This window comes from Neltuma alba, unplaced genomic scaffold (assembly GCF_004799145.2).
Source record: "Neltuma alba isolate B1F8T4 unplaced genomic scaffold, ASM479914v2 tig00013981_pilon, whole genome shotgun sequence".
NCBI lineage: Eukaryota > Viridiplantae > Streptophyta > Magnoliopsida > Fabales > Fabaceae > Neltuma > Neltuma alba.
In genome coordinates, this window is record NW_021637976.1 from 14,288 (window position 1) to 33,320 (window position 19,033).

Sequence of the window (19,033 nt, forward strand, 5' to 3'; positions counted from 1 at the left end):
TATTATATCATGTTTTTGTTTTTTAAAACTAGACATGTTTTTTTCGTTAATTATATGCATTGTTTATAGCACGATTTGCCACTAATTTTGCATTTAGACATAGGAAATTTGATAAAACAAGTTAATAATATCGCTTGTTATAGATTTATCCTATTTTATATTAACATTAACGTTAGTATTGATTCATACTTTTTTTACTTTGCCATCTGATTCATCCTAATTTATCTGAGCCTTATCTTAATTATTTTATTTCCTCTTCCTATAAAAGGAGTAATAATGTGCATGAATGTTTTAAAGTCTATTCTTGAAGTTTCAATTTAGGTTAACATAACTAGCATAGGCTCTCTCATCCTGCATACTCATCCGCTGCTTATATAGAATCTAATTGTGGAATTAATCTTGATTCTAAATATGAAACTTATTTTCAATATTGATCAACTTTTTTCAAATCACTTCTATTAATATTCCATCAACGATAATTAAGTTGGAAAGGGAAAGAGGATATTAAAGAAAATGATTTGAATACTCAAGAAAAACATGTTATATTTATTATAAATAACTAAGTTACTCAACTTTCTTAATATAATTAAACTAGTTAAATAAATTTTATATTAAAGATCGAAGCAGTATAACTTTATAAAAAAAATTTGAACTTTATTAATTTTGCCCTAAAATTTAATAACATTTCAACTTTATTTTTATTTGGTGTACATTATATAACACAAGAATGAAGTTAACATAGTAAGAAATAAAAAGTAAAATTATAGCACTCTAGTTTTTATTCTAAGTTATTTGAAGAGAAAAAATTTCATAAATATAAGTTATTTGTAGGGGATCATTTTCCAATTTCACCTTTTTTTAATTTTTGTTGGAAAGAGAGAAAAAATGAGAGAGAGGGGTAAGAATAATATGTAAATTCAGCAAGGAAAAAATTTTAAAAAATTTATCAATTCAATACATTTCTTGATATGTAAGAATGAGTTACAATAGATTTATAAGGACTTAAGTTGTACATTTATATATAAAAAAGAAATAGTGATGTAACATATAAATAAGACCAAAAAAATTCTTCTATTTTTATCTTATAAATAGAATGAGAAAAGTAAATAATTACTTATTTTGGTCTTATATACAAACAACAACCAACTAAGTCATGTAAATCAAAATGTTAGTTTTAGTTAAAAAATAATTAAAATTAGTTAAAATAATAATAAATATGTTAGGAATATAATTTATTATCCAAATGTATCATCATTTGTGAAGAGAGTAACTGAGAGAGAATGTGTGATAAGTAATACAAAAACACATATTTAATGGAGGCAAAAATAGAAAGAAAAGTTTAAAATTTAAAAAAAAACAAAAAATTGTTACTTGTGTTTGGTATCAACCTTATATCAAAGAACCTTCCCTATATATAAATATTTAAGGGAGTATAATTTTTTGCGCCAAAAGAAATTCTACAAGATTATGCAAACAGACTAATTAAAATCATCTTTGAAATTTTCTATCTTTGTATAAATACAGTTTTTAAGTGACAAGAAACTATTTTTGTCCAAATAAAAAATAAAAAATATAGACCTCAGATAAAGCGAACTTCATGGTCATTTCTCCTATCCCGAAATTACACAAGACATGTAACATGGTATGAGATGGGAAAAATCCTTAATCTTAATATTTACCTCACACAATACCCAAGAGTTTTACTCAATGGTATGCATAAATGAATGAATTTTATTAGCTAGCATTTTTCATGGAGCATCTCCGTAATTTTTAACTTTGATTGGACAAATAACACTCTGATTATTGAAAATAAAATAAATTGGTTATTATAATTAACTGGGAAAAAGTTATATTCAGGCATGGAGGGTTTGTGAATTAAAAGCCAATATCAATATAACATAAGAAATTATTATTACTGTCGGTTCACAATTCATGATTCTACCTTGTAATTTTTTTATGATCATCTTCTTTCAATTAATTTTAGAAACTTAGTTTTATAGTGGGTTTTCATTCCTAAAATATTTTTTACTTCCTTGAAAATTATTACTTCTATTTCTATTTTAGAGGATGAGACTTAGGGCAAAAAAATTTAATTTAATAATACCTCAAAAAATTTTCTTGTTTTTCTTGAAAAATTTTTGGTAAATATAAAGAGTTAAGTTACAAATTTAATTATAAAATATTTTTCTATATAAATTTTTCTTAAAACAAAAATATATATGAAACTTGTAACATATATATATATGGGCCGCACGAGTGTGCATACAAATTTATTTATTAATTTTTGTATTAGTTGTTTTAAATTAACACCCAATTTTCACGTGAATTATTAATTGTTAAAACATGTAGGACAAACATGCAATTTTATCCTTGACGTTATTTTTCATGTGTACCCAACATCCTCATTTTTTAGTAATACGATTTTACCCGTATTTTTTTTTTTTTACTTTACTTTAATGCAATCATATGTTTATATATACGTCTAGTAACAGGTAAGATTACACTAAAATAAGACTAAATTGCACCACTGTATATGCGTAAACACATGATTGCACAAAAATAATAAAAGTATATATATTATCTCTGATATTTAATATAAAACTTTATTTTAGTTTTAAATGTAAAAGCTTAATTCACTTTTGTTTTTTCTATTTATCTATTTTTTTAAACAGTCTTTCTAATAATGATAATTTTAGCCAATAAACATGAGTAGTAAAGATATCTTAGAAAAGATCATATCTATTTATTATAAATAACTAACTTAACTTATTTTTTTAATCTACTCAAATTATTCAATTACTTCTTATATTTAAGACTAGAGATAATACATATATATGTATTTATATATTGCATATTCTAGTTCTTAATATAAGTACTGATTGACTAATTTAAATAGACAAAAAAATTAGTTAAGTTAGTTATTTATAATGAATATATGTTGTCTTTACTACAATACTCTTAGTAATCATGTGTGTTAGCTAGAATTATCATTTCATGAAATTTTTAATATGTGCAATTAGTACAAGCTTTACCTTAAAAAAACAGATAAATATGAAAAAAATAAATTGAGATATTATATTTAGGATAAATTGAATGTAAAAGTAACTTTTATGTAGTATTTTACTACCTTTAATTCTCAATATAAATACTTATTTAGTTTTTATTTTGATTCTAAATATAAGACACTAATTCACTTTATCTTCTATATTTATCTATTTTTTAAGACAGTCATTGTCATAATCTTACTTCTAACTAATATACTTAATTAGTAATAATATTTTTAAAAGAACAATACTTATTTATTATAAATAATTAATTTAACTAATTTTTTAATCTATTTAAATTAATTAACTAATTTTTACACTAAGAATGAAAATTAACGTGTTAAAGGATTAGAGCTAACGGTACTTTATTCAAAACATAGCTTTCATTGGTACTCCTCCCATTCCCTTAATGTGACTTGGGAGTTGGGACCATCGTCCATTGTCCCATTCTGACCTTTTTTGTCAGTGCAATGATGTCTCCCTGAAAAGTGAAAACGCAATAGTAACTGATGTTTTCGCCCTTGCCGCCAAAAACTTACACCCTCGAATTCCGCTTAAACTGATAATTAGTGATGTTTTCGTATTATGCGCAAAGCCCCGTAAATACTAACGAGTCGCAAATTTTACATGTAAATAATTTGGATTTTTAATATTTTTGTGATATAAGTCACTGGTACAAAAAGTTTTCACTTCAAAATATAAATTACTTTTGTAATGTATTCAATGATAATTTTCTAATTTAAATAGTTTTTTAACCATAATAGATGAAATTCTCCTTTGGTCCTATTTATAGAACAGATAAAGAATATATTTTTTGGCTCTATTTATAGAGTATTGAGAGAAATTTTTTGTATAGATATACAATTTTACCCTTTGTTTATTATTATGTTAACTTTGTTTAAATAAGAAATAATATGTATTAAATATGGATAAAGTTGAAAAGTAATTGAATTTTAAATGAGAGTTAATAAGGTTTAAAGTTTTCTTTTGTCTGTATGAAACATGCTGAGAGTGACTTATAAATAAGACCAAAGAAGTACGACATAAGTATGTGAGAGAAGTTTATCTCCAAATATGTTTTTAAGTGCTAAATGATGCCAAACATGCAATTATATAATTCTTATTGGGAAAAAAGAAAGAGAAGAGAAATGTGAAAATTTTTATGAATGAAAAGAGAGAAAATTTTTTAATAAAAATAAATTTAAAATTTTCATCAATTTAAAGTTACTTATACTTATATTTATAAGATTTTTGATTAATTTTTAAAAAATAATTTTAAAAAATTTAAAATAAGTATATAGAAATAGTTTTCATAAACTCATATGAATGCAAATTTTAGGAGGTGTCTGGATTCTTAAAGCTTTTTTTTATAGGTCAAGACAAATTTTTTTCATACACTTACTTTATATATTATAAAATTATTTTTAAAATTATTATTTAGTTTCAATACAAACACCCTTCTTAATTTAGAAAGTGATGGAAACTGTGAAAACTGTCGGTCAACGACGAAGCCTGGGGCGGGCGAGCAGAGTCATGCTTGTCTGCTAGGGAGGATAAGGCACGTGGTGCACGTGTAAGATCTGTTATTCATTCGTTTGCCACGTGGCATTATCTAGATTCTCTTCAGATTTAATGCCCCCGTTATATGCTCTGTTTTCAGTCTATTTTATTTATTATTAGAAAAATCCTTGGAGATCCCGCGATCTAGGGGAATCTGATCCTTCACTATTCACTTTATTGCGTCTTACTATTTCTGGGTTTTTCATTTTAACCCCTCCTCATTGCGGCTCTTTCCACATTTGCTTAATTGCTTTCACAAAAATAAATACTCTGATCTTATTTATAAAAAATTTTAATATTTTTTGCTTAAATTAGAAATACCTTAAATTTGATTAATTTTTTTTAAAATTTAATAAATTTTTTATTTTATTCCTATTTAATATATATACAGCTGATAAGAGAATGAAATTATATAAAACTGATATTATAATGAAATTATATAATACCTTCATTTATAGATTTTTTTTAAGAATTTCATCGTTTCTTTCTGTTGTTCGCATATAATAATCTCGCTAAAATAGAAATGTTTCAAGAAAAGTGACACATATTTATAATTTATCGCACAACGATAACAAATAATTAATTTAATATTTTTTTTAATTCTCATGGATTGGTTAACCATATTTTTTTGCATCAGAATCAGTTAACCTGTCTTTTAATTGACCCTAAATCCTTAAATTTAATTTTAAAAAATCGAATAACAGACATAGTTGAAACAAATTTACACATTTTATAGAAGAAAAGTTTGCGCGTTTATAAATTTAATTAAGTGGCTCCGCACATTTAAATGAATGAACTGCATCGCTTTCAATTTATGAGAAAAAGCAGCATATTATACATTCATTGAATTTTTCAAACAAAAATTAATATTAATTAAATAATTTAAATGAATTATGTTTAAATATGCTTATGATATAAGAAAAATTTAACATACTATGTCAATTATTGAATATGTAATTAGTACATTATAATCTCGTGTAGAAGTGTTCAAAAACCCAGTAATCTAGTCTAGTTAGGTCTAGTCCAAATAACAATGTGATAAAATCAGACCAAACTGGATCAAGTTCTAAAGTAAGTGGTTAGACCGCTCGGATTGGTCCGGTCTTATTTTTAAAAAAAAGTATTTTGTAATGTGAATTTTTTATCTTTGTTTAATATTGTTGGAAGTTATTATGGATTTATGATCGAGTTCTAATATTTTGGGATGATTTTTATATGATTATATGATTTTTACTGTAAATTTAATAAAAAGAAAATTAAGGTCATTAACAATCTAATAGATTAAGTCTAATCCAACCCGATCTCGGGTTTCACTTGACTATACCATAAACTACTATGCCTAATCCAATAAAAAATCATACGAGTTCCTGTTCTTATTATAAAAACTCATTTACATATTACAAATGAGATCTTATTATTAAAACAGAAAGTAATACTCCTCGTCCTAAATGTAAGACCCTTATACACTCTAGTATAAGGGTCTTACATTTAGGACCGGAGGAGTACTAAATTTCTTGTTGATTTTGATCTAGTCCGGCCGGTCTACTGTACACGTCTAACCCCGTGCATGGGATGAGGGCAACGAATATGGCTGCATATATTTATGAGCCAAAAGAAATAAGAAATAAAATTGGAAGAAGTAAGGGTGAGAGTGAGTGAGTGGATGGTGAAGGATGAGGACAGTGTTGGGGAATTGCGTGAAGCGTGCATGGCGAACACCTGTCGAGGCGTGTCTGTTTTAAATTCACAATACCTACGTCTCTGTATCTGTCTCTGCAACGTAAGCAGCTACTCACGGTCTTGCTCTTCATTTCATTTCCCTATCGCGCCACTGGGCCGCGTTACACGCACGCTCCCCCTCCAATAAGAACCACAGCCCACGGCCGAAAGGGAAGAAGAAGTAGCAGGAATTGGCTAGTTAAAGAATCAATTCACTCTGTTGAAAACAAAAAATACTAGTAATATTTATAATTTTTTAAAATTAATTTAGGTAAAAACCACTAACAATTTTAAAATTTATCAAACTTTGTCTTAAAATTGAATAGTTAATTAATTTAAGAAGATCATATTACATTTGTCATAGTTAAATAATTTATTTAATTTTCTTAATCCATTCAAAATAGTTGCGTAGCTGTTACATTAAGAATTAAAAGAGTATTAGACATAAGACAATTTTCTTGATATTGTACTACTCCCGATTTTTAATATAAGAGCTAGTTTAACATTTAATTTAATTCTAGATATAAGACCTAGATTCACTTCTCTCATTTTATTTATTTTTTTAAAGATAGTTCTTTTAGTAGTTACACATGTTAAATGCTTCATCAAATAGTAGTTCTAGCTAATACATATGATTAACAATAATATTTTAGGAAAGACAATGCCTTTTAATTACGAATAATTAATTTAACTAATTTTTTTAATATATTTAAATTAATCAATTAATTCTTATATTAAAAAGGTAGTATGTATATTTTTCAGCAAGAACATATATGCGTGTGTATATCAGTGCGATGGGCTTCAACTGAATTAGCAGTGGTCAAACTACTTTAAGGGCCCTCCCTCAATCCGCCAGTTTTGAATTCTCTCTTTATGTTTTCTGCCAGCACTGCACGCGCTCCTCCCATTTCAAATTTCAACTACTCCCTTAATCTCATCTTATTTAATTTCTCATTCATCATTAGTATTAATGTGAACACTATTAACATATTACCACATTCTCTATATAATTATATATATACTCCTCCAGTCTTTAATATAAGACCCATTTGACTAATTTGATTAGATTAAGAAAGTTGGGTAAGTTAGTTAATTATAAGAAATGTGACATGTTTTTCCTAAAACACCATGATCATCTTTCTTAATATATTTCTCCCTCTTCTACTTGAGTATGGTTTAGAGAATATCTATAGGGGTAATTTAGAGAAAATTGATAAATATGAGAAATGAGTCTTATATTTAGGACCAAAACCAACTCAACAATTGGGTCCTATATTAAGGATCGGAGGAGTACAACTTTTTTTTTGGCCTATATATACATAAGTTATAGATAGATCATACTCTTCCGGTTCTTAATATAATATCTATTTTACTTATTTGATTAAATTAAGAAAGTCAGTTAAGTTAATTAACTATAAGAAATATGACATATTTTTCTTAAAATATCATAATCATCTTCCTTAAAATACTCCCTCTCTTTTTTACTTGATTATGGTTGAGTGAATATCTACAAAAATAATTTAGGAAAAATTGATAATTATGAGATATGAGTCTTATATTTAGGACCAAAACTAACTCAATAATTAGATCATATATATATATATATATATTAAGGATCAAAGGAGTATTTATTTATTGCAGCTTGATGTACATGGAGTTGGGTCTCTTTCGGCATGGTGAAATATCTTTTGTTTTTGGAACCCCGTCTAGCTATATGTAAAAGAATGAATAAATGCCATGCTTATCTTTTTAATTGTTGATATTTCGATAATACTCTTCTAATCATTAATATAAAACTCATTTAACTAATTTGATTAGAGTAAGGAAGTTAGATAAGTTAGTTGATCATAAGAAATGTGATTCCTAAAACACTATAATCATCTTTCTTAATACCCTATCTCTCTTCTACTTGATTATGGTTGATGGAGTATCTATAGGGTAATTTAGAGAAAACTGATAAATATAAGAAATGATTCGTATATTTAGGACCAAAACCAACTCATTAATTAGGTCTTATATTAAGGACCGAAGGAGTGTTGATTAGGCAAATTAGACAAGAAGTCACGCCATGCAATATTAAAATTCTTTTTTTAATGCATATATTTGAAGAACAAAACAACCATGTGTGAACCACAAAACTACAAATGTGTTCTAATGTATAATTCAATATGAACAAGTAATATATACACAAATTGTATTATTTATAAACCATACCCAATGTTTTCATCTCAAATTATATATAACATACGAGTCCCACGCAATTTCCTATAAAGATAGATTAAGGTGGCTATTTGTTTATTTGTCTTTTTTGATAAAAACAAACATTTATATTTAAATTTAAATAATTAATTAATATGTTTTCCAAAATTTTTATACTTTAATTTCAAAATTCAATATTTTTTTGCGCAAGAGCAGAACGTTTAAATAATTGATGAATTACATAACTTGTTATAAATTAAATATTTTATCTGCAGGCGAACTTAGCGTGTAACGGAATATAAACATTATTATTGTTTATAAACCAAAAGCAAAACAAAGAAGCAATAATTTGTCTGATATTATCACGTATATAATAATTAGGTTCATTGCTTCTATGTTAAATAAAATAGTCCCTGTTTAACATTGATTTTCCCCAATTTGATGCATCGAGTCCTCTGGTACCTTTATATATATAAATACATATATATATATATATATATTGCCAGATATGTACAATATATTATACTCTTTGGGTCATATTTATAAGTTATTTCTAATATATTTCACACAAACTAAAAAAATCTTAAATTTTATTAACTTATTTAAAATTCAACAACTTTTTAATTGTATTTCTATTTAATATACATTGTACTTCATGTAAACAAAATCAATACAATAATAAATGATGAGTAAAATTGTACATCCATATAAATTTTTTTTTTCTCAATACCCTATAGATAAAATTAAAAAAAATCTTCTTTTTCTGTCTTATAAATAGTAGAAGAGGAGTATAAAGCAATGGCTTGGATCATTCATTATTTTTATTTTGTTGTACTATGTGAAAGAATTATATTGTCATAAATTTTATCTTTCATGATCATAAATGTATTAATCATTTTAAAAAAAGATTTTTATGGACAAAGTGGCATTTGTAAACTTTATTTAATATTTAAATTAAATATTGAAAGGATGAATTGATTGATTAAGAAAGAGACAAAATAATTAATAAGGATGATCCGGCACAACAGTGTGAAAGTGAAGGCGCGTGAAGGTCAACCACAAGAGCGCCTCACCGCTTCGAGCCTTCCAAGGAAAGAGGACATTTGTCCTCCCTCTTGTAATTTTCCTTCAACGAAACACACCTACACCTCGTCACCTTCTTCTTGTGTCATTCTCTTCCATTTTCCTCCTTCCTCCCTCTATTCTCTTTTCTCCTCTCTGCCCTTTTCTTCTTGCTGAGCATACTAATCATGGTGGAATGATTACTGTAACACTTTCTAAAAGCTCTTTCACAAAGATGGGTTCTGGCTCGAAAGTGGGAAATAGCAGTCTTGATTACTCCTTTAAAATATTGTTGATTGGCGATTCTGGGGTTGGCAAAAGCAGTCTTCTTCTCAGCTTCATCTCTAACTCCGTTCAGGACCTCTCACCCACAATTGGTACTTAAATTGATTAATGATTCTCTCACTCTTTAGTTTCATCAGTTCTACCTTCTCATTTGAGTAACAGTTATTTGCAAATGTTTATTGGGGAAGAATCTGTTTCTGGAATTGGATACTTGCAGGATGTTACAGTTATTTGCAAATGTTTATTGGGGAAGAATCTGTTTCTGGAATTGGATACTTGCAGGATGTTAATATGGTATCTTCTTCATATTAATTGTGTGAATAGAACATGATGATTCTTGTATTAGTTACGTCGTATAGGATACGATTGTCCATCAATTTTTGGATTGAATATCAAACTCTGGGTTGTGGAGTTTTCAGTATCCAAATTGGAAATCTAAAAAAGGCTCAAAGTTTGCATTATTTCTCCAAGAATTCAGGGGTTCCTCTGTTGAAAATTCCTCACTTGTTGTGTGGTGAAGTTTGTTTAGACGTGGATTCTTATAGAATTGTTCACCAAGTCAGCCTCCACTTTACAGTCTTTACTCCCACTCTACGGTTTCGATTATTCTGAATTGTTATTTTGTATGTGTTTGTTACAAGCTTGGTTCAAGTCTAGGGAGCTAATTTAAGCTTCTTATGCATCATCTGAACTGCACTATGTGGATATAATGTAAAACACTTAACGACTTTGAAGATGAGCGCTTCAACATGTATTACAAATTATAGAAGCCATGTACAAAAGTTCTGATCCATATTAACCAAATTGCAGCATGATCACACAAAGTTTCTCATTTCCCTGCTCCGTACCTTTTTAATTAATTAAATTAGTTTTTTTTTTTTTAGTGTCTCACTTGAGACGAGTAGTGTATCATAATTTTGTTGCTGATAAGGATCTTGAAATCTTGCTTTTTATTTGATTAATTCTTACTTTTGTTTACATCCAAAGATGCCAATACTCTTAAATTATTTGCAGGTGTGGACTTCAAGATCAAGCTCCTTACAATTAGTGGCAAAAGATTGAAACTTACTATTTGGGACACAGGTAACTGATTTTCTACATATATATGGCAATATTATCAATTAGCCGCTCTTGCAGCTTTGTGATTTTTATTAATTTGCCAATAACTGAATGCTGAAAATGATCTCCTGGCTTACGTAGAGAAAGACATGATAATTCCCTCATAAAAAAAATATACCCCTTCTGTTCCTTTTTACAAGACAAAATAGACAAGGTTGGGTGTTCCTATTTACAAGATAATTTTACAAAATCAATTTGGTAATTAATTTTTGACTCTATCATAGCAAATCTAACTGAAAACAATGTGTATAAACACTTGCTGTCACCTTAGCACTAAGAACTTGTTCTCCTTCCATAATTCTTTGGCCTAATCTTTAGTCTCCACCAGTGAAGGAGGTTGTGGGTTAGATTCTGTATTGAATTGACCTGATGAACTTCTCTGTCTCATTCCTGCGATATCTCTGGGCTTATATGGTTGACTACTATTTATTTATTCCCAATCGAATTTCTTATCACATGAAACCTGTCACCAGTTATTTGGTGCCATTTGTTAATATAATTTGAATGTGTTGCAGCGGGCCAGGAGAGGTTTGGAACAGTGATAAGCTCTTACTACAGAGGTGCGCATGGAGTCATTCTTGGTATGCTAAAGATATTGAAAAACTGAATTTAGATGCTTTTTAGTACACGTTTAATTAATTTTATATATATATCATATGAAGATGAATTGCAATGAGTACAATCTGTTACACATGTTTGAAACTTTGAATGAAAGATGATGGTGGTCTATGTTTTCAACTTGATATTTCATCATTTAAATTAAAATTGATATTTATGTTGTACTATTTATAAATGTGAATACATCAACAACTCATTAAATGGTTGGATATAATGTTAGACAAATGCTATCGAATGCAGGGGGCACTGTATAAAGATGAAAGTTTGTGGCAAGCTTCTTTCTTAGCATTTTGTATTGTTTGAAATTTTCATCCATTATAGTTTTCCTTAGCATACCATAAACTGAGACCCTGGAAATATGCATGTATATGCTCTTCTGATTAAACACAAATTTGGTCTTATTTTTATCATCTTTATGCTATGCCACTACATTACTACTTGCATTACCAGCTTAGAAACCACATTTTCCTAGAGGTGAATTAACTACGGATCGTTTATTTTTAATAGTTTGTCTTCTCCTCACATTATCACTACAATTCAGAAAAGGGTTAGGGTCTTGACTTTTTCATATTCTTTCCCCATTAAAATCCTTTTCACGTTCTGATTTACTTCCGAATATAGGAATTTCTGCGGTCGATCTGAAACAGACGCTCAGACTTTAGGGTGAATAGTGCCATTGCAAAAGAGGATAAGAGTTCTTTAAATGTTTGTGTTGTGTTCAAAATGTCAATATTTAAAATTACTTATTATGGCACCGGTCTACTTGGAGCACTTGCAGTAATGTATTTGGAATTTTTGACAGGAAGTTCGAAATAATTTTCTTTTCTTTTTTTTTTTCCCACGTATTTTGCTTTTCATTATTCCCTGATTATTATCTTGAAATCTAACAGCTATCCTCTTCAAATTTCAAATCCAGTCTATGATGTGACACGGCGCGAAACATTTAAAAACTTGGAGGACTTATGGGCGAAAGAAGTTGAACTCTACAGCACTAATCCTGAGTGCATCAAAGTTCTAGTTGGGAATAAGGTGGATAAGGTAAATTTTATATTAAATGATGTAAAGCAATAATTTCTCTCTGACCTAGAATTTTAATTTGCCATGATATCCATAAATTGCAATTTTTTGTTCTTGTTAATTTTGACCATAGTCATTTTTGACCTCCAGGATAGCGAAAGAGTTGTCACCAAGGAAGAGGGTATGGCTCTTGCACAGAAACATAGATGCTTGTTCGTAGAGTGTAGTGCTAAAACCAGAGAAAATGTTCAGCAATGCTTTGATGATCTCTCCTTGAAGGTATGATTTTGTTATAACTTTCTTTTTCCTATTATTTCCTGGGTCCTCTGCCTTACCTTGGTGATTTTTAATTTGTGTTGCTTGTGGATGGAAGAAATGTTTTTACTTTCCCTTTTTCTTTTGTAAGTGGTATGAACTGCAATGGTGAATGACTGAATTCTCAAGCTACTTTGTAATTGTAGTGTTGAGTCTTGGATTTGTTCAAATTGGATCGTAGTGGATATTAAACACATTACTTGCATCTCTCAGTCGATTTAATTGCTTTGATGTTTGAGCTGGATGTTTAAACAAAGTGCATAATTCTTTGTTTTTAGACTTAACTAAGAACTAAGCCTTGAGATTACTAGGTCTATATAATTTTAACCTCCAAAACCTAGTAAGTTACTCAATGAAAACAATCAACTTGTTGCCTTACAGTCTCTTTGTCAAATAGACTAGGGATGCTGGAATTACTAATGTATAACAAATAGTTATGACCGGAACTGAATTGAGCTTGAGTAGCTATTAAAATCTCAGTTCAATTTTTTCCCTGTTGTCCTTGCTTAAGCATAGGATGTGTGATTAATGATAATTGAGCTGCTTTCTTTTGGGGACCTAATGTTGATGCGATGAGAGCTAGTTGGTGTGGCATTAAACTGCACGGGTTGCAACTTATTAATTGCTTCTGCTCTTTGATCAACTATTGATTTACAGATGTTAGAGGTACCGAGTTTACGTGAAAAAGGCTCTGTACTAGTGAAGAAACAGAAGCAAAAGCACGCATATGAGATGATGCATCGAGGTGGAGGCTGTTGTTTAGAGTAAATATGCTGCAACAAGAAGATACATTAGATTCCACACTAGAGATACTATATCTCAGCAGATTTTGTTACTAGCAACAGGAAGAATTTTATTACACGACCGAATAGTCCACAAGATTATTATCCTTTTGATATTTATTCAAGCCTGGTGTCATAAATTACTCAAGCAGCTGGTCCAGATGGGTTATCTACTCTTTTATTCTCAGCCAGTCTGGTTGTTTAGATGATCATAACATGTGCTTTAGCTTTGGGAAAATGTCAAGTACATGATATGTAAATATGTCTTATATCCATTTTAAATGTGTGAAAGTAAGTATTGGATCTGTCTTGTCAGGATAAGTCAGAGAAATATACGTTTTTACTTTTATTTTTTGGTTTCTATTTTGGGTGAGTGATGAATTTGTATTTATATGTTTGTATTTTTTGAACCTCAATTCGTATGGGCACTATAAATTGATACTTATGCTTATTACACTATCAATTCATTTTCTGTTGGTCAAGTCAATAGCAGCAGACATTTATGCGTTCCTTTTATCTATTGTACTGTGGTGGGGAATTCAGAAGAATTATATGGCTTTGTTTTTGAATGTTTTAATGATTTGATCATTAGTTAAAGCTAATTAGAAGCATGGTAAAAGATAAGTTGAAGAGCACTACTTTAGTCCTATCATAGTGGTTTATTTTAGGTTTCTTTGGAAGAGCTCTACTTATATATGTCTTTCAAATGGTAAATTTGCATTGAGAACTTGTGTTGTTTTATGATCATGTTTTTGGCTTAAGCCATATTCTTTATATTTTCAGAGGTGAATTGACAGTTTGGTATATAATGGGGAATGAGAATGAGAAAACTTTCTTTCTTTCTTTTTTCCAAAGAACTTTTTCACATACCATGTGTATCAATAGTATGTTTAGATGGATATAAATAAAGAACAAGATAATGGATAGAAAGGTGGGATGTGAATTTGTGTACCATCATATATATTTTTCATTTGTTTGATATATAAATACAAAAGAATCAATTAATTTAGTCTTCACCATACTTACTGATTAATTCTTTCGGCGATAACTGATCAAATTGTATATTGTCACGTCATTCGAAAACAAACTCAATTACCGGGTAAACGATGTTAAAAATCCCAAGGACACCTTTTACTTTAGTTTCATCTTGTATTTTTGTTTTCTTTGTTTTGAGCAGAGGAAGAGTAGTCTGTAATATTTTCAGCCATCTTATTACTTCAAACTTCGGTTTTGACATCGTTGTTGTTGATGAATCCATTAAGGTTGTCTTTTCTCGTGTGATAACAGCACTGCACATCACAATCACAATGCAACAACAAAAGGCACTTTTGTTTGCCACCTAGACGACTTATCAACATACTAAGTTTAATTAAAATACAAGTTTGATTTTAATTTCACCTTCTTAAAACTTCATAATAAGATTATTCATGTTAATGGTATAAACTTCTGAATCAAAGTCTGTATCATTCTTCAGTCCAAGAAGGGGGGGGGGAAGGTCTGTATCATTCATCACATGATATAAAGTTTGACCTATGGCTTTTCTTATTTTTATTTTGCTTACTTTTTTAGGAAATTTAACCAACTTAGAACATTGCCTGCTATAAAAACAGTGCCTGTTTTGCCCATTTAATGTCTATTGCAGTGGCCTCTTCACCTATGGAAAATTAGTCGAAGTACTCTGTTGCTGTGTCAGCCGCCACTGATGTTTTTTTAGAATGGCATGTGACCCTTGACAGAAAGATCAGACCTTTGACTGTGATGCAGCTTGTAATAACCTCTACGTTAATGGTTGTAGGGTTTCTTTTCATCCTTTGGTTGCAATTCTGCTTGCTAATCAATCTATTGAGGGATCATTGTTTTGTTGCCCATGTCATTGCCATCAATGAAATTTTCCCCACTCCTCTTATTAATGTCACAAGAGAGTTAACTTGGAGTAGTGATAAAAGGTTGTTGTCATGTGATTTGGAGGTCACGGTTTAAATTCTAGAAACAACCTCTTCGCTTGCGAGTGTAAGCCTGCGTACCTCTCTTTCTCCTTAGATCTCACCTGGTAGGAGTCTTGCGCATTGGGCCTTCTTATTAAATATCACAACCGTCGTTTTTGTCCATGTCAATGTCTTCAACAATTTAGATCACCAAGTACACATGATGATTTGATAGAATTAACAAAAAATATGAAATACTTGTGGTAATGATGCAGGCAAGGCAGACAACAAAAGCTCAATTCATGGCAAGATGGAGTTTCTGGGACAAACTGCCACATCTTTGCCGGTACTAGGTAGACTTGTTTGTTTGAGACCAAGGATCAGATGGTCAGCTTCTTTTTCTTTCAAAAGGCTGCAGAAGGATCCAGACCCATTTGTATCAACAATCTCAGATGTCATCACTTGATCTTCTTAGTGCTGACTGGTTTTTTTGACAAGTACAAGGTAACCGGCATAAATGATTAGTCTAAAATTGAGTCCTCTTGACAAAACTATATATGATTTCACGAGATTATTAGGTCTATGTCATGGACCAAACAAATGGGGTTTATGCAACTCTTGATAGTTCATCTTGTTTTTAATATAAAAGCTAATTTGACTTTTAATTTAGTTACAAATATAAGACCGCAATCTACTTTGTCATCCATTTTTTCTCAAAATAATCCTTTTAGTAGTTGCACATGTTAATAAGAGTATTCTAGGAAAGATAACACTAATTTATTATAAATAACTAACTTAACTAATTTTCTTAATCTCTCCAAATTAGTCAACTAGGTCTTATATTAAGAACCGATGGTGGTATTATTTTGATTAAAGGAAAAGGACCTTATGGACATCCTTTGTCAAAAGCTTCTGAATCCTTCTTCGTCGCTCAAGGTTTGAACATAGTAATATACTAATATACGCAGATTGAAACGATTTTATTTGTATGATAAAAACCAAGGGTCTTCTATCCTTTTTTTTTTTCCCCTCCTGATGAAACTCATAAAGTCCAACCTTTAAGCTTGGTTTGGATGAAGGGAAAAATAGGAAGAAAATGTGGTGCTAAAGATCTCTGTGTTTCCTTTTTTTTTTTTTTTCTTGGGCTCAGACTTGTGTAATGTTAAATACCAAGGGCATTGAATAAATTAAATCATTCTCGTTAAAAGTCTTGTAGCTTAATGGCATTGATACTTTCTTTTTGTGGAAGATTGCAAATTCAATTTTACTTGTAACTTTAAGTAATTAGTGCCTATCCCTTTAATTCAAAAAATTATTCTCAATTTTAGTTTAGCTTGCTATGAATATGTTCTTTTATTTGTCAATAACAAACTTTGGGACGCTGATAAAGATGAACTTGAGGAATGAGTAACAATCATTATACTGTAAATTAACTTTTTTTCCCCTAAAAATTAAATTAATTCATGCATAATCTGTAAACGTGTATGGGTGTATGATGCAAGCATTTTCTGGTCTGTCAACGTCGATGTCAAACCATTTTATTAAAGAAATGATTAATCAATAAAAAAAATTACAACCCATCATTACTTGCACGCTGGGATGTTATGACAATTATTTGCCAATTTTTTAATTAATAGAAAATATAGTAGTAAAGGAAGGTAGTTGTTTATATTCTGGTAGTACCAAAAAGTTGATTACTAGTATTATTTTCATTTTGGGAAATAAATAAATTTTAAGATCCGCAGTTTAATCCAGAAATAGTTGAAACTAGAAAATAGGAAGAAAATGTGGTGCTAAAGATCTCTGTGTTTCCTTTTTTTTTTTTTTCTTGGGCTCAGACTTGTGTAATGTTAAATACCAAGGGCATTGAATAAATTAAATCATTCTCGTTAAAAGTCTTGTAGCTTAATGGCATTGATACTTTCTTTTTGTGGAAGATTGCAAATTCAATTTTACTTGTAACTTTAAGTAATTAGTGCCTATCCCTTTAATTCAAAAAATTATTCTCAATTTTAGTTTAGCTTGCTATGAATATGTTCTTTTATTTGTCAATAACAAACTTTGGGACGCTGATAAAGATGAACTTGAGGAATGAGTAACAATCATTATACTGTAAATTAACTTTTTTTCCCCTAAAAATTAAATTAATTCATGCATAATCTGTAAACGTGTATGGGTGTATGATGCAAGCATTTTCTGGTCTGTCAACGTCGATGTCAAACCATTTTATTAAAGAAATGATTAATCAATAAAAAAAATTACAACCCATCATTACTTGCACGCTGGGATGTTATGACAATTATTTGCCAATTTTTTAATTAATAGAAAATATAGTAGTAAAGGAAGGTAGTTGTTTATATTCTGGTAGTACCAAAAAGTTGATTACTAGTATTATTTTCATTTTGGGAAATAAATAAATTTTAAGATCCGCAGTTTAATCCAGAAATAGTTGAAACTAGATTAATTATTTTGGCCAAAGTACATCGATACACTGACTATTTAGAGTTTGAGAAATAAATTGCATTGTTCAATATTTATCAATAAATAGTATTTTACTATCAATTTAATACTATACATTGAATATTAATTGACACAATATATTAATTTTCTCAATAGGTATTATAGACATACTTGAGATGAAGGCATGAATAGCACACCTAACAAGTACAAGTCATGCAATCACTATATTATTTCGAATATTGACATATGTAACTAAATCATGATCGGATAAATACCAATTATATTGCATATTATATATGTATATATATATTAATTTTATACCATAAAAATAAATTAAATATATTACAATAATAAGACCATTTTTGTAGTGTAAATTACACTACAAAAGGAGTCTTATATTTAGGACTTGAGGAGTATATGAATATAGGTTACTAACAACATTCATAGATATGGGTTTAAATGATTTTTAGCAAATATAATCCAAGAATATGTAATTAACAAGTGTGATGAATTTTTAAATAGGCCATTTGAGAGTCAATCAAATCCATTTTATGATTGAGTGAATCCATGGATTTGATTATATTACATAAAAATTATTAGTGTTTGAATAGTTAGGGTTTAAATTCAATTTAATTTTTTTATTTTATTATAAAAATGCATGAATAACTAAATAAAGAGAAGTAAATTCAAATAAGGGGAATAACCATCCGTTAAACACATTTTTAAGTAAAGATACTAAAATGCTAAAATCTTATGGGAATCACTTCTTTGAGAGAGAAAATTAGACTTGTTATTTCGTCCATAAAAGAAGCATTTCAAATATCAAACAAGCTGTATCTACATCAACCAAAACAAATCAGAAAACATCTAACGGGAAAATTACAAGGAAACAAATTTCAAGTCCTAGGCTCCGCCGGCTTTTGTACTA

At 29.2% G+C, this 19,033-nt stretch overlaps 1 protein-coding gene across 1 annotated transcript; it reads left to right on the forward strand.

Moving 5' to 3' along the window:
- The first annotated feature begins 9,702 nt into the window (after positions 1 to 9,702).
- On the forward strand, positions 9,703 to 14,202 carry LOC114739446 (ras-related protein RABC2a-like). Its single transcript, XM_028927505.1, has 6 exons — positions 9,703 to 9,961; positions 10,884 to 10,952; positions 11,504 to 11,569; positions 12,523 to 12,644; positions 12,774 to 12,902; positions 13,596 to 14,202. The coding sequence occupies exons 1-6, from the start codon at positions 9,781 to 9,783 to the stop codon at positions 13,704 to 13,706; spliced, it is 678 nt and encodes a 225-aa protein (XP_028783338.1). The 5' UTR covers positions 9,703 to 9,780; the 3' UTR covers positions 13,707 to 14,202.
- Positions 14,203 to 19,033: the final 4,831 nt, after the last annotated feature.